General features: G+C 48.2%; 1 protein-coding gene across 2 annotated transcripts in view; it reads right to left on the bottom strand.

Moving 5' to 3' along the window:
- Nucleotides 1-15,071, bottom strand: part of ATRN (attractin) — a 207,032-nt gene that overhangs the window by 77,313 nt on the left and 114,648 nt on the right. For both annotated transcript variants that reach the window (XM_038744636.1, XM_038744637.1), the window contains exons 10-11: nucleotides 13,978-14,132; nucleotides 8,709-8,793 (exon numbers count right to left, since the gene is read on the bottom strand). In XM_038744636.1, coding sequence (XP_038600564.1) covers nucleotides 8,709-8,793; nucleotides 13,978-14,132 — 240 coding nt within the window. The remainder of the gene's footprint in view (nucleotides 1-8,708; nucleotides 8,794-13,977; nucleotides 14,133-15,071) is intronic.

Raw genomic sequence — 15,071 nt, 5'->3', positions numbered from 1 at the left:
TTTTGGGTAGCCTCTCCTTTGCCAGCAAGAAGTCGGGAGGCGAAAGACTGCAAGAGAACAGATGTGTCAAAGTCTCTCTCCCTCTCATACACGCATATACACAACCGAAGCATCCCAACAAGGACAGGGGACGTCCAGTTCGGCCGAAAGATACGTTGGAACTGGAATGTTTTGGGGTCCTTCCGGATTTTTCCCGGGGGTCGGGAGGGTGCGGCTTCCTTTCAGCGGTCGGGAGGAAAGAAAGTGAGGGCTTAGTGAGGGAAGGCCTCTTGGAGGAGATGGACTTTGGATAAGGCTTTGAAGGTGAGGAGAGTGATCGTCTCTCTTGCTACCAAGCTCTTGCTCCCTCCCTCCCTCCTGCCATAACCCCCTCCACCCTTCCTAGCTGCCTGGCCACAGCTCCGTCCATCTTCACAGCTATTCTACAATCCCATCTCCAGGACGCCTTTCCAGGTTAATTTTTCCTCTCCCCAGTTACCACCTTGAGAAGCACCGGGACCTAGCGGGTAGGGCCTGAGAGTCGTCATCATCGCCCTCATCAATCGTATTTATGGAGCGCTTACTATGTGCAGAGCACCGTGCTAAGCGCTTAAGGGTCGGAAGGACCCGGGTTCCAATCCCGCCCCCATTGCCCGTCCGCTTGTGGGACCCAGTCGCTTCTCTGGGCCTCAGTTCGCTCTTCGGGAAAATGAGGGGTAAGACTGTGAGCCCCACGTGGGACAGGGACGGGGTCCAGCCTGATGAGCTTGTACCTGCCCGTGTGTGCCTGCCCGGCACATGATGAACGCTTAATAAATAGTACATATTTATCACTCTATTTTATTTGTCCGTATCTATTCTATTTATTTTGTTTTGTTAGTACGTTTGGTTTTGTTCTCTGTCTCCCCCTTCTAGACTGGGAGCCCACTGTGGGGTAGGGACTGTCTCTATCCGTTGCCAATTTGTACTTCCCAAGCGCTTAGTCCAGTGCTCTGCACATAGTAAGCGCTCAATAAATACGAATGATGATGATGATGACCTCAGCCTCCGGCACCACCCACACGCTTGTGTGCTCCCTGTCACCCCGAGTGCTTCGAGACTACAACATTCACTTTCCTTCTTCCTCCCGTCTACAAATTGTTGCAGTGTGCGTCTCCTTCAACACCGTAAGCTTCCCTCTCGGGCAGAGGTGTCCACAACTTTCTTGAACTTAAATACGTCTAGAGTTCAACCAGTGAGGAAGTCCCCGCTCCCCTCTCATCTCCACGCGCTTCTCAGGGGGCTTTACTCCCAAGAACACGCCTCTGAATAACCTGAATCTGCTGTTCTCTCCTTAGCTGTGAGCACAGTGCTCTGCACCCGGGAGATGTCCAGATTGTTATTCTATTTCTTTTATTTTGTTAATACGTTCTGTTTTGTTGTCTGTCTCCCCCTTCTAGACTGTGAGCCCGCTGTTGGGTAGGGACCGTCTCTACATGTTGCCGATTTGTACTTCCCAAGCGCTTAGGACAGTGCTCTGCACACGGTAAGCGCTCAATAAATACAATTGATGATGATGATGAAGGGAGCATCACTGGCTTGTTGGAAAGCAGGATGCCATGGTGTTGGAAGAAATGAGAGGGAGAAAGGGCAAGAGAGGGAATATCTTACATCTCAAGACTGCAAGCTCGTCTCTAGACCATGGGCTTGTTAGAAACGGGGACCGTGACTGCTAATTTTGTTGGATTGGGCTCTCCCAACCGCTTAGTACAGTGCTCTGCACATGGTAAGCACTCAATAAACGTGATTGATTTCATTCTTGAAAAAATGCCATTGGCAGTGCTTAGTACAGAAGCAGTATGGCCTGATGGATATCACTTCACTTCTCTGTACCTCAGTTCCCTCATCTGTAAAACGGGGGTGAATACCGTGAGCCCCATGAGGGACAGGGCTGTGTCCCACCCCATTTGCTTGGATCCACCCCAGGGGTTAGTACAGTGCCTGGCACATAGTAAGCGCTTAACAAATACCATCATCATCATCAATCGTATTTATTGAGCGCTTACTATGTGCAGAGCACTGTACTAAGCGCTTGGGGAGTACAAATTGGCAACATATAGAGACGGTCCCTACCCAACAGTGGGCTCACAGTCTAAAAGGGGGAGACAGATACCACAATTAATAACAATAATTATGGCATTTGTTAAGCGCTTACTATATGCCAAGTACTGTACACTAAGCGCCGGGGTGGATACCAGCAAATCAGGTTGGACTCAGTCCCTGTCCCACGTGGGGCTCACAGTCTCAATCCCCATTTTACAGATGAGGTCACTGAGGCCAAGAGAAGTGAAGTGAGTTGCCCAAGGTCACACAGCCGACAAGTGGCAGAGCTGGGATTAAAACCCATGGCCTTCTGACTCCCCAGACCCACGCTCTATCCACTACGCCGTGCTGCTTCTCCTGTGTCATCAACAATTATTATTATTATTACTACAGTGCTTGGCACGTAGTAAGCGCTTAACAAATGCCATTATGGTGCGGCTGGGAAAGCCAGTAAGGGATTTACAGAAATAATATCATGGCCCTCTAGATTGTACGCTGGTTGTGGGCGGGGAGCAGTGTCTGCTACTTTTGTAAGATTTTCCTTGCCCAAGGGCTTAGTACAGTATTCTGGACATAGTACGAGCTCAGTAAATACCACTGATTGATGGATTCGTGCACAAAATTGTGTTTGCAGTCCTCAGTGCTATCTTCACTTGTGCCTCGGCGCCCCGTTTTGCAGAAGGAAGCGCCAGAATCCACAAAGGGAACGGATATGGAGGAATCAATCGCTCGTATTTACCGAGCGCCTTCTGTGTACGAAGCACTGCACTAAGCACTTGGAAGAGGACGACAGAATCATCATCAATCGTATTTATCGAGCGCTTACTATGTGCAGAGCGCTTGGGAAGTACAAATTGGCAACATATAGAGACTGTCCCGACCCAACAGTGGGCTCACAGTCTAAAATCCGCAGGCCCGTTCCGGGCCCATAAAGAGCTTCCAGTCTAGAGCGGGGAGACGGACGTTAGTAGGAGTAAATGAGCAATTGAGACTATATAACGCGAAGATACGTACATAAGTGCTGTGGGGTTAGGGGTGGGGCAATTAGCAAATGTCCAAGGGTCACAGGCGGAAGGGAGAGGGAGCCGGGGAAGAGAAGGCATCATCGGGGAAGGCTTCCGGGAGGAGGTGTGACCTTAGTAATGGTTTGAAAGTGGAGACAGCGGTGGTCAGGCTAGAGGGGAGGATGTGGGAAAGGGGTGGGCGGCGAGATAGACGGGATGGGGACCCGGTGAGTAAGCTGGCACTAGAGGAGCGGCGTAGGAGGGGGCGAGCTGATTGAGCGCTCTAAATCAATCAATCAATCAATCAATCGTATTTATTGAGCGCTTACTATGTGCAGAGCACTGTACTAAGCGCTTGGGAAGTACAAACTGGCAACACATAGAGACAGTCCCTACCCAACAGCGGGCTCACAGTCTAAAAGTCTAAAGCCAATGGTGAGGAGTTTCTGTTTAATGGAGAGGCGGGTGGGCAACCACTGGAGGTTCCTGAGGAGCGGGGAGACGTGGACTGGATATTTGGGTTGCTAAAGAGGGGTGAGTGGAGAGAGGGATGTTCCTCCGCCCTTCATTCGGTCACCTCTTCTCCGACGCAGTCCCCCAGGTCCTCGCCAGGAGCCCAGCCTTACCCAAGAATCCATCAAAAATTCCATGCTATTTACGGAGTGCTTACTGTGTGCAGAAAACTGCGCTAAGCGCTTGGGACAGTCCAACGGAAAAGAGTTGGGAGACACCCCCCGTCCACAGGGAGCTTTCAGCCTAGGGGGGGGGAACGCCGCGACCCACCATTCCAGCTCCCGCCCCAGCTCCGCTATCCCCCGCCGCTCCCCGACTTTCCCGCTCTCTCCGGGTCCTGTTCATCCCCTCGGCCACCCCGTCCTCCCTGGTGGCCCTTGGCTTCAGTCCCCTCTAGACGGGGTGGGACGGCGTCCCCCAACTCGGCTGTGCCGCGCTCTCCCAGGCGCGTGAAGTAAGCGCTCAACAGACCGACGGGTTCGACGGGTTCTTTTAGACTGTGAGCCCACTGTTGGGTAGGGACTGTCTCTATGTGATGCCAATTTGTACTTCCCAAGCGCTTAGTACAGTGCTCTGCACATAGTAAGCGCTCAATAAATACGATTGATTGATTGATTGATTGACTGGCAACTTCCTGAAGGCCACCCCCCACCCCCATCGCAGGAAATGTCCCCACCTCTGGAAAGGCGCCTCTTCCTTTCCGAGTCGGGCGGCCAATCCAGCACACGGAGGACGCTGAAGCATCGTTAGACGCCCTATAGACTGTAAGCTCACTGTGGGAGGGGATGTGTCTACTGTCCAATTGTCCTCTCATCATCATCACCATCATCATCAACCGCATTTATTGAGCGCTTACTATGTGCAGAGCACTGTACTAAGCGCTTGGGAAGTACATATGGAGACAGTCCCTACCCAACAGGTGGGCTCACAGTCTAAAAGGGGGAGACAGAGAACAAAACCAAACATACTAACAAAATAAAATAAACGGCGCTCTCCCAAGCGCTTAGTTAGCGCTCCGCACACGGTACGACTGAATGAATCATTAATGGTATTTACTGAGCGCTTATTATGTGCGCAGCACTGGACTAAGCGCTTGGGAAGTACAAACTGGCACCATATAGAGACAGTCCCTACCCAACAGCGGGCTCACAGTCTAAAAGGGGGAGACAGAGAACAAAACCAAACATACGAACAAAATAAAATAAATGGCGCTCTCCCAAGCGCTTAGTTAGCGCTCCGCACACGGTACGACTGAATGAATCATTAATGGTATTTATTGAGCGCTTATTACGTGCACAGCACTGGACTAAGCGCTTGGGAAGTACAAATTGGCACCATATAGAGACAGTCCCTACCCAACAGTGGGCTCACAGTCTAAAAGGGGGAGACAGCGAACAAAACCAAACATACTAACAAAATAAAATAAACGGCGCTCTCCCAAGCGCTTAGTTAGTGCTCTGCACATGGTACGACTGAATGAATCATTAATGGTATTTATTGAGCGCTTATTACGTGCGCAGCACTGGACTAAGCGCTTGGGAAGTACAAATTGGCAACATACAGTGCTCTGCACATAGTAAGTGCTCAATAAGTACGATTGGTTGGTTGGTTGGTTGGTTGGTACGACTGAATGAATCATTAATGGTATTTATTGAGCGCTTATTATGTGCGCAGCACTGGACTAAGCGCTTGGGAAGTACAAATTGGCACCATATAGAGACAGTCCCTACCCAACAGTGGGCTCACAGTCTAAAAGGGGGAGACAGCGAACAAAACCAAACATACTAACAAAATAAAATAAATGGCGCTCTCCCAAGCGCTTAGTTAGTGCTCCGCACACGGTACGACTGAATGAATCATTAATGGTATTTATTGAGCGCTTATTACGTGCGCAGCACTGGACTAAGCGCTTGGGAAGTACAAATTGGCACCATATGGAGACAGTCCCTACCCAACAGTGGGCTCACAGTCTAAAAGGGGGAGACAGAGAACAAAACCAAACATACTAACAAAATAAAATAAATGGCGCTCTCCCAAGCGCTTAGTTAGTGCTCTGCACACGGTACGACTGAATGAATCATTAATGGTATTTATTGAGCGCTTATTATGTGCGCAGCACTGGACTAAGCGCTTGGGAAGTACAAATTGGCACCATATAGAGACAGTCCCTACCCAACAGTGGGCTCACAGTCTAAAAGGGGGAGACAGAGAACAAAACCAAACATACTAACAAAATAAAATAAACGGCGCTCTCCCAAGCGCTTAGATAGCGCTCCGCACACGGTACGACTGAATGAATCATTAATGGTATTTATTGAGCGCTTATTATGTGCGCAGCACTGGACTAAGCACTTGGGAAGTACAAATTGGCAACATACAGTGCTCTGCACATAGTAAGCGCTCAATAAATACGATTGGTTGGTTGGTTGGTTGGTTGGTACGACTGAATGAATCATTAATGGTATTTATTGAGCGCTTATTACGTGCGCAGCACTGGACTAAGCGCTTGGGAAGTACAAATTGGCACCATATAGAGACAGTCCCTACCCAACAGCGGGCTCACAGTCTAAAAGGGGGAGACAGAGAACAAAACCAAACATACTAACAAAATAAAATAAACGGCGCTCTCCCAAGCGCTTAGTTAGTGCTCCGCACACGGTACGACTGAATGAATCATTAATGGTATTTACTGGGCGCTTATTACGTGCGCAGCACTGGACTAAGCGCTTGGGAAGTACAAACTGGCACCATATAGAGACAGTCCCTACCCAACAGCGGGCTCACAGTCTAAAAGGGGGAGACAGAGAACAAAACCAAACATACGAACAAAATAAAATGAATGGCGCTCTCCCAAGCGCTTAGTTAGCGCTCCGCACACGGTACGACTGAATGAATCATTAATGGTATTTATTGAGCGCTTATTATGTGCGCAGCACTGGACTAAGCGCTTGGGAAGTACAAATTGGCAACATACAGTGCTCTGCACATAGTAAGCGATCAATAAATACGATTGGTTGGTTGGTTGGTTGGTTGGTACGACTGAATGAATCATTAATGGTATTTATTGAGCGCTTATTATGTGCGCAGCACTGGACTAAGCGCTTGGGAAGTACAAACTGGCACCATATAGAGACAGTCCCTACCCAACAGCGGGCTCACAGTATAAAAGGGGGAGACAGAGAACAAAACCAAACATACTAACAAAATAAAATAAATGGCGCTCTCCCAAGCGCTTAGTTAGTGCTCCGCACACGGTACGACTGAATGAATCATTAATGGTATTTATTGAGCGCTTATTACGTGCGCAGCACTGGACTAAGCGCTTGGGAAGTACAAATTGGCACCATATAGAGACAGTCCCTACCCAACAGCGGGCTCACAGTCTAAAAGGGGGAGACAGAGAACAAAACCAAACATACGAACAAAATAAAATAAACGGCGCTCTCCCAAGCGCTTAGTTAGTGCTCCGCACACGGTACGACTGAATGAATCATTAATGGTATTTATTGAGCGCTTACTATGTGCGCAGCACTGGACTAAGCGCTTGGGAAGTACAAATTGGCAACATACAGTGCTCTGCACATAGTAAGCGCTCAATAAGTACGATTGGTTGGTTGGTTGGTTGGTTGGTATGACTGAATGAATAATTAATGGTATTTATTGAGCGCTTATTATGTGCGCAGCACTGGACTAAGCGATTGGGAAGTACAAATTGGCACCATATAGAGACAGTCCCTACCCAACAGCGGGCTCACAGTCTAAAAGGGGGAGACAGAGAACAAAACCAAACATACGAACAAAATAAAATAAATGGCGCTCTCCCAAGCGCTTAGTTAGTGCTCCGCACACGGTACGACTGAATGAATCATTAATGGTATTTATTGAGTGCTTATTACGTGCGCAGCACTGGACTAAGCGCTTGGGAAGTACAAATTGGCACCATATAGAGACAGTCCCTACCCACCAGTGGGCTCACAGTCTAAAAGGGGGAGACAGAGAACAAAACCAAACATACTAACAAAATAAAATAAATGGCGCTCTCCCAAGCGCTTAGTTAGTGCTCCGCACACGGTACGACTGAATGAATCATTAATGGTATTTATTGAGCGCTTATTACGTGCGCAGCACTGGACTAAGCGCTTGGGAAGTACAAATTGGCACCATATAGAGACAGTCCCTACCCAACAGCGGGCTCACAGTCTAAAAGGGGGAGACAGAGAACAAAACCAAACATACGAACAAAATAAAATAAATGGCGCTCTCCCAAGCGCTTAGTTAGCGCTCCGCACACGGTACGACTGAATGAATCATTAATGGTATTTATTGAGCGTTTATTATGTGCGCAGCACTGGACTAAGCGCTTGGGAAGTACAAATTGGCAACATACAGTGCTCTGCACATAGTAAGCGATCAATAAATACGATTGGTTGGTTGGTTGGTTGGTTGGTACGACTGAATGAATCATTAATGGTATTTATTGAGCGCTTATTATGTGCGCAGCACTGGACTAAGCGCTTGGGAAGTACAAATTGGCACCATATAGAGACAGTCCCTACCCAACAGTGGGCTCACAGTCTAAAAGGGGGAGACAGAGAACAAAACCAAACATACTAACAAAATAAAATAAATAGCGCTCTCCCAAGCGCTTAGTTAGTGCTCTGCACACGGTACGACTGAATTAATGGTATTTATTGAGCGCTTATTATGTGCGCAGCACTGGACTGAGTGCGTGGGAGAGGACAACAAAGGTGACAGACTTGTTCAGAGGCCGCAGTGAGCGGTCTACAAACCCTCTAGATGCAGCTAAGTTAATAAAGAGAAGCGTCCAGGCTCTGGAATGCGCACAGACGGATAAAATCGGCAACCGAGGATCTAAGGCACTGAACCAGGCCCACGGTGGAAAATCCGTACTTCCGTCCTCCCACAGAAACCGATCGACTGGCCGAAGCGTGCCCGGAAAAAATGAAACGCTCCGCCCGATCCCCTCTGCACCAACCCCCGGGGCGACTCTAAAAAACCACAGCTTCGAGGCGTGGGGACGTTAACGGCCCCGTGACGGGACGGTCGACCCCGAGGGGGCCCGTCACCGGGAAAATCCAGCTGGAAGGCGGCCCCCCCGGGTCCCATTACCTGTCGTGCTGGACCGCCGAGTGGCCAAATCGGTTGACGTCTTGACGGAGGTCAGGCCGGGGCAGCACGGACCAGCGGTCGCAGGCTAGGACGGGGAGACAAGCGGTTTAGAAGACAGGTCGGACGGTGGGGCCTCGGGAGCCGTCCCCTCGGCCTGCGGCAGCGGGAATTCCCTCCCACTGACGGTGGCTTCTGGGCTGGCAACTGGCATCTGGGGACTGTCAGCCCGCTGTTGGGTCGGGACCGCCTCTATATGTTGCCAACTTGTCCTTCCCAAGCGCTTAGTACGGCGCTCTGCACACAGTAGGCGCCCAATCAATACGATTGATGATCTAGGGAGGGACCAGGGCCACGGGTCCTCTGCCAGTACCAGAGGAGAATCTGGGGACGGGGGGAGGCCCGGCTGGTTGGGATGCAGCAGGGCCGAATGGTTTGTACTTCCCCAGCGCTTAGAACAGTGCTCTGCACATAGTAAGCGCTCAATAAATACGATTGATGATGATGAGGATAGAGCACGGGCTTGGGAGACAGAAGGGACTGGGTTCTAACCCTGGCTCTACCTCTGTTTTTTGTTTAAGTAGCATTTGTTAAGTGCTGGCTATGTACTAGGCTCTGTTCTAAGCACTGGGGGGGATCCAAGCCAACAGCCCCTGTCCCATGCGGGGCTCGCGGTCTCGATCCCCATTTTGCAGATGCGGAAACTGAGAGGGCCGGAGACGCCAAGTGACTTGCCGGAGATCGCACGGCCGACACGTGGTGAAGCTGGGATTAGAACCCAGGTCCCAGGCCCGGGCTCTACCCACTAGACCACAGTGCTTCTCACTTCTCTGCTGGGTGACCTTGGGCAAGTCACTGTGCTTCTCTGGGCCTCTGCCACCTCATCTGTAAAATGGGGATCGGGACTGTGAGCCCGATATGGGACAAAGACCGCGTCCAACCTGATTTATCTCCACCCTAGCGCATAGTACAGTGCCTGGAACAGAGTAATGGCCTAAGAAATGCGACTTAAAAAACAAACAAACAAACACACAAGGTCCCAGTCCTGTGCAAGCATTTCCTCCCACTTTGGACATTACCTCCGGATTTCACATTCTAGCATTTCACATTTCTAGACTGCGAAGCCCACTGTTGGGTAGGGACCGTCTCTAATAACAGTCAGCGCTCAATAAATACGACTGAATGAATTCTAGCGCACTTACGCAAGAGAAAAAGGCAGATTGTGCAATTGTTTCTCTCTTGCTTCCCTTTTCTGCTTTATCAATCAATTGTATTTATTGAGCGCTTACTGTGTGCAGAGCAGTGCAGTGCAGAGCAGTGTGTGTTTTTCCACACTGTGAAATGCAGACATTTGAAATATTTTTTTTTTTTTAAAGAGTGCGTTCCTTGACTTTATCTTGAGACACACTGGTATTTCCTAGGTGACAAGTTGTTCTCGCCCGTCCCGCCATCGACCCCCGGCCCACGTCCTCCCCCGGGCCTGGAATGCCCTCCCTCTGCCCATCCACCAAGCTCGCTCTCTTGCTCCCTTCAAGGTCCTACTGAGGGCTCACCTCCTCCAGGAGGCCTTCCCAGACTGAGCCCCTTCCTTCCTCTCCCCCTCGTCCCCCTCTCCATCCCCCCCGTCTTACCTCCTTCCCTTCCCCACAGCACCTGTATATATGGATATATGGTTGTACATATTTATTACTCTATTTATTTATTTATTTTACTTGTACATTTCTATCCTATTTATTTTATTTTGTTGGTATGTTTGGTTCTGTTCTCTGTCTCCCCCTTTTAGACTGTGAGCCCACTGTTGGGTAGGGACTGTCTCTATGTGTTGCCAATTTGGACTTCCCAAGCGCTTAGTCCAGTGCTCTGCACATAGTAAGCGCTCAATAAATACGATTGATTGATTGATTGTCCATATCTATTCTATTTATTTTATTTTGTTCGTATGTTTGGTTTTGTTCTCTGTCTCCCCCTTTTAGACCGTGAGCCCACTGCTGGGTAGGGACTGTCTCTATGTGTTGCCAATTTGTACTTCCCAAGCGCTTAGTCCAGTGCTCTGCACACAGTAAGCGCTCAATAAATACGATTGATGATGATGATGATGATGGCAAGATGCTGAACTTTAAGCAGGGGCTGTGGATTTGACCATTGAACTGTCACGTCGGGGCTTTTGGGGATGGACTATGCTCTGCTCTTCTGGCCAGGCGAACAACCAAGCATACTGGCGAAGGAGTGGGAAGAGCCCAGGGCCTGGGACTCAGATGGTCACGGGTTCTAATCCCGGCTCTGCCACTTGTCTGTTGTGTGACCGCGCTTACTGTGTGCAGAGCACTGTACTAAGCGCTTGGGAAGTCCAAGTTGGCACCATATAGAGACGGTCCCCTTGTCCTTTTTTCTTCCCCCCTTCTGCGGGCCACTCTTCCAGTTTCAAAACTGTCCTGGAAACTCCTTATGTATTTCTCCCCCGTTGTGACTGTGGTTTTTGGTAAAGCGCTGATGACATTCGTTCATTCAGTCGTGTTTATTGAGCGCTGACTGAGTGCAGAGCACTGTACTAACCGCTCGGGAAGTCCAAGTTGGCAACATCTAGAGACGGTCCCTACCCAACAGCGGGCTCACAGTCTAGAGGGGGGAGACAGAGAACAAAACCTATTAACCAAATAAAATAAACAGAATAAATGCCAGGCCCTGTACAACACGGAGACGGTCCCTACCCAACAGCGGGCTCACAGTCTAGAGGGGGGAGACAGAGAACAAAACCTATTAACCAAATAAAATAAATAGAATAAATGCCAGGCCCTGTACAACACGGAGACGGTCCCTACCCAACAGCGGGCTCACAGTCTAGAAGGGGGAGACAGAGAACAAAACCAAACATATTAACCAAATAAAATAAATAGAATAAATGCCAGGCCCTGTACAACGCGGCGGGTTAGATACCAAATAACCCCTCGTCCCCCTCTCCATCCCCCCGTCTTACCTCCTTCCCTTCCCCACAACACCTGCATATTTGTATAGATGTTTGTACATATTTATTACTCTATTTATTTATTTTACTTCTACATATCTATTCTATTTTATTTTGTTAATATGTTCTGTCTCCCCCTTCTAGACTGTGAGCCCGCTGTTGGGTAGGGACTGTCTCTATATGTTGACAACTTGGACTTCCCAAGCGCTCAGTACAGTGCTCTGCACACAGTAAGTGCTCAATAAATATGATTGATTGATTGATTTTACTCCTCCGTCCCTCAGTCCCCTCATCTGTCACAGGGGGATGAAGACTGAGAGGCCCACGTGGGACGGGGCCCGTGTCCAACCCGATTAGCTTCCATCTACCCCAGCGCTAAGTACAGTGCCTGGCACACAGTAAGCGCTTAATGAATATTATAAAGGAAAAAGAGTCAGGGATGTCTTGGCTCTAAGAGAAGCACCATGGTGAAACAGTTAGTCGGCAGGTCAGGGGTTCTCATCCCGGTTCCGCCACATATGGGCTGGAAGACCCTGGGCAAGTCGCTTCTCCATCATCATCATCATCAATCGTATTTATTGAGCGCTTACTGTGTGCAGAGCACTGTACTAAGCGTTTGGGAAGTACAAATTGGCAACATCTAGAGACAGTCCCTACCCAACAGTGGGCTCACAGTCTATATGTATACAGTCATACTGTATATATGTATATATGTTTGTACATATTTATTACTGTATTTATTTATTTATTTTACTTGTACATATCTATTCTATTTATTTTATTTTGTTAGTATGTTTGGTTTTGCTCTCTGTCTCCCCCTTTTAGACTGTGAGCCCACTGTTGGGTAGGGATTGTCTCTAGATGTTGCCAATCTGTACTTCCCAAGCGCTTAGTACAGTGCTCTGCACATAGTAAGCGCTCAATAAATAGAGTAATAAATATGTACAAATATATATACATATATACTTCACTTCTCCGGGCCTCAGTTACCTCATCTGTAAAACGGCGATTGAGACTGGGAGCCCCATCGGGGACACCGATTCGCACCCCGATTTGCTTGTATTCACTCTGGCGCTGAGTACAGTGCCTGGCACACAGTAAGTGCTTAACAAATGCCATTTAATGTATTATTTTTTTTACCTGTATATATATGTATATATGTTTGTACATATTTATTACTCTATCTGTTTATTTATTTTACTTGTACATATCTATCCGATTTATTTTATTTTGTTAGTATGTTTGGTTTTGTTCTCTGTCTCCCCCTTTTAGACCGTTGGGTAGGGACTGTCTCTATATGTTGCCAATTTGTACTTCCCAAGCGCTTAGTACAGTGCTCTGCACACAGTGAGCGCTCAATAAATACGATTGATGATGATGATGATGATTTAATAATGACGATGACCATTACGAGGAAGCTCGTGGGAGGGACCGGCTGCAGATGTTGCCAACTTGGACTTCCCAAGCGCTTTGTAAAAATAATAATAACGATGGCATTTGTTAAGCGCTTACTATGTGCAAAGCACTGTTCTAAGTGGGATGTATTTATTACTCTATTTTACTTGTGCATATTTACTTTATTCTGTTAATATGTTTTGTTCTGTTGTCTGTCTCCCCCTTCTAGACTGCGAGCCCGCTGTTGGGTCCGGACTGGCTCTAGATGTTGCCAACTTGTCCTTCCCAAGCGCTTAGCACAGTGCTCTGCCCACTGTAAGCGCTCAATAAATACGATTGAATGAATGAATGAATGAAAGACTGTGAGCCCGCTGTTGGGTAGGGACCGTCTCTAAATGTTGCCAACTTGGACTTCCCAAGCGCTTAGTACAGTGCTCTGCACACAGTAAGCGCTCAATAAATACGACTGAATGAATGAATGAATGAAAGACTGTTAGCCTGCTATTGGGTAGGGACCGTCTCTATATGTTGCCAACTTGGACTTCCCAAGCGCTTAGTACAGTGCTCTGCACACGGTAAGCGCTCAATAAATACGATTGAATGAATGAATGAATGGAAGACTGTGAGCCCGCTATTGGGCAGGGACCGTCTCTACATGTTGCCAACTTGGACTTCCCAAGCGCTTAGTACAGTGCTCTGCACACAGTAAGCGCTCAATAAATATGATTGAATGAATGAATGAATGGAAGACTGTGAGCCCGCTGTTGGGCAGGGACCGTCTCTATATGTTGCCAACTTGGACTTCCCAAGCGCTTAGTACGGCGCTCTGCACACAGTAAGCGCTCAATAAATACGACTGAATGAATGAATGAATGGATGAATGAATGAACCGCCACGGGCCGGGGAGCAACTTACCGATGTCGTAAGCCATGAAGTCGGAGGAGAAGCACTTGGCCCCGTGGCTCATGGACGTGTCGTTGTGGGTGTTCCCGCCAAATACCAACATGGTCCCGCTGATTATCACTGCCGTGTGCAAGTAGCGGAAAAATCTGCTGTCCTTCAGAATGGTCCTTGGGAGGTGGAGGAAAACCGGGCCGTTAGTATGTTTGGTTTCGTTCTCTGTCTTCCCCTTTTAGACTGTGAGCCCACTGGTGGGTAGGGACTGTCTCTATATGGTGCCAATTTGCACTTCCCAAGCGCTTAGGACAGTGCTCTGCACACAGTAAGCGCTCAATAAATACGATTGATGATGATGATTAGGAATCACACAATACCCGCTCTCCATCAGGGCCCCACTGTCTGCCCCAATCACTCATTTACTCGGTGGCGTTTACTGTGTGCAAAGCACTGGACTAAGTGCTTGGGAGGTACCTGCAATTTATTCATTTATATTATCTGTCTCCGCCTCCATTCATTCAATTGCATTTATTGAGCGCTCCCTGGGAAGTGCAAGTCGGCAACATAGAGAGACGGTCCCTGCCTCAGACGGGCCTCAGTCTGAGAAGGCCTCATTCATTCAATAGTATTTATTGAGCGCTTACTGTGTGCAGAGCACTGTGCTAAGTGCTTGGGAAGTAAGAGTTGGCAACATATAGAGACGGTCCCGACCCAACAGTGGGCTCACAGTCTAGAAGGGGGAGACAGAGAACAAAACCAAACATATTGACAAAATAAAATAAATAGAACAGATATGTACAAGTAGAATAAATAGAGTAATAAATAGGTACAAACATATAGTCCCAGTTGGGTTGTCCCCCAAAGGCAGGATGCTATCAATCAATCAATCGTATTTATTGAGCGCTTACTGTGTGCAGAGCACTGTACTAAGCGCTTGGGAAGTAAGAGTTGGCAACATATAGAGACGGTCCCGACCCAACAGTGGGCTCACAGTCGAGAAGGGGGAGACGGAGAACAAAACCAAACATATTAACAAAATAAAATAAATAGAATAGATGTGTACAAGTAAAATAAATAAATAGAGTAATAAATATGTACAAACATATAGTCCC

The sequence above is a fragment of the Tachyglossus aculeatus genome, chromosome 4, assembly GCF_015852505.1.
Source record: "Tachyglossus aculeatus isolate mTacAcu1 chromosome 4, mTacAcu1.pri, whole genome shotgun sequence".
Taxonomy (NCBI): domain Eukaryota; kingdom Metazoa; phylum Chordata; class Mammalia; order Monotremata; family Tachyglossidae; genus Tachyglossus; species Tachyglossus aculeatus.
The sequence above is the reverse complement of the archived record's forward strand: the minus strand, read 5'-3'. Positions and strand labels throughout refer to the sequence as shown.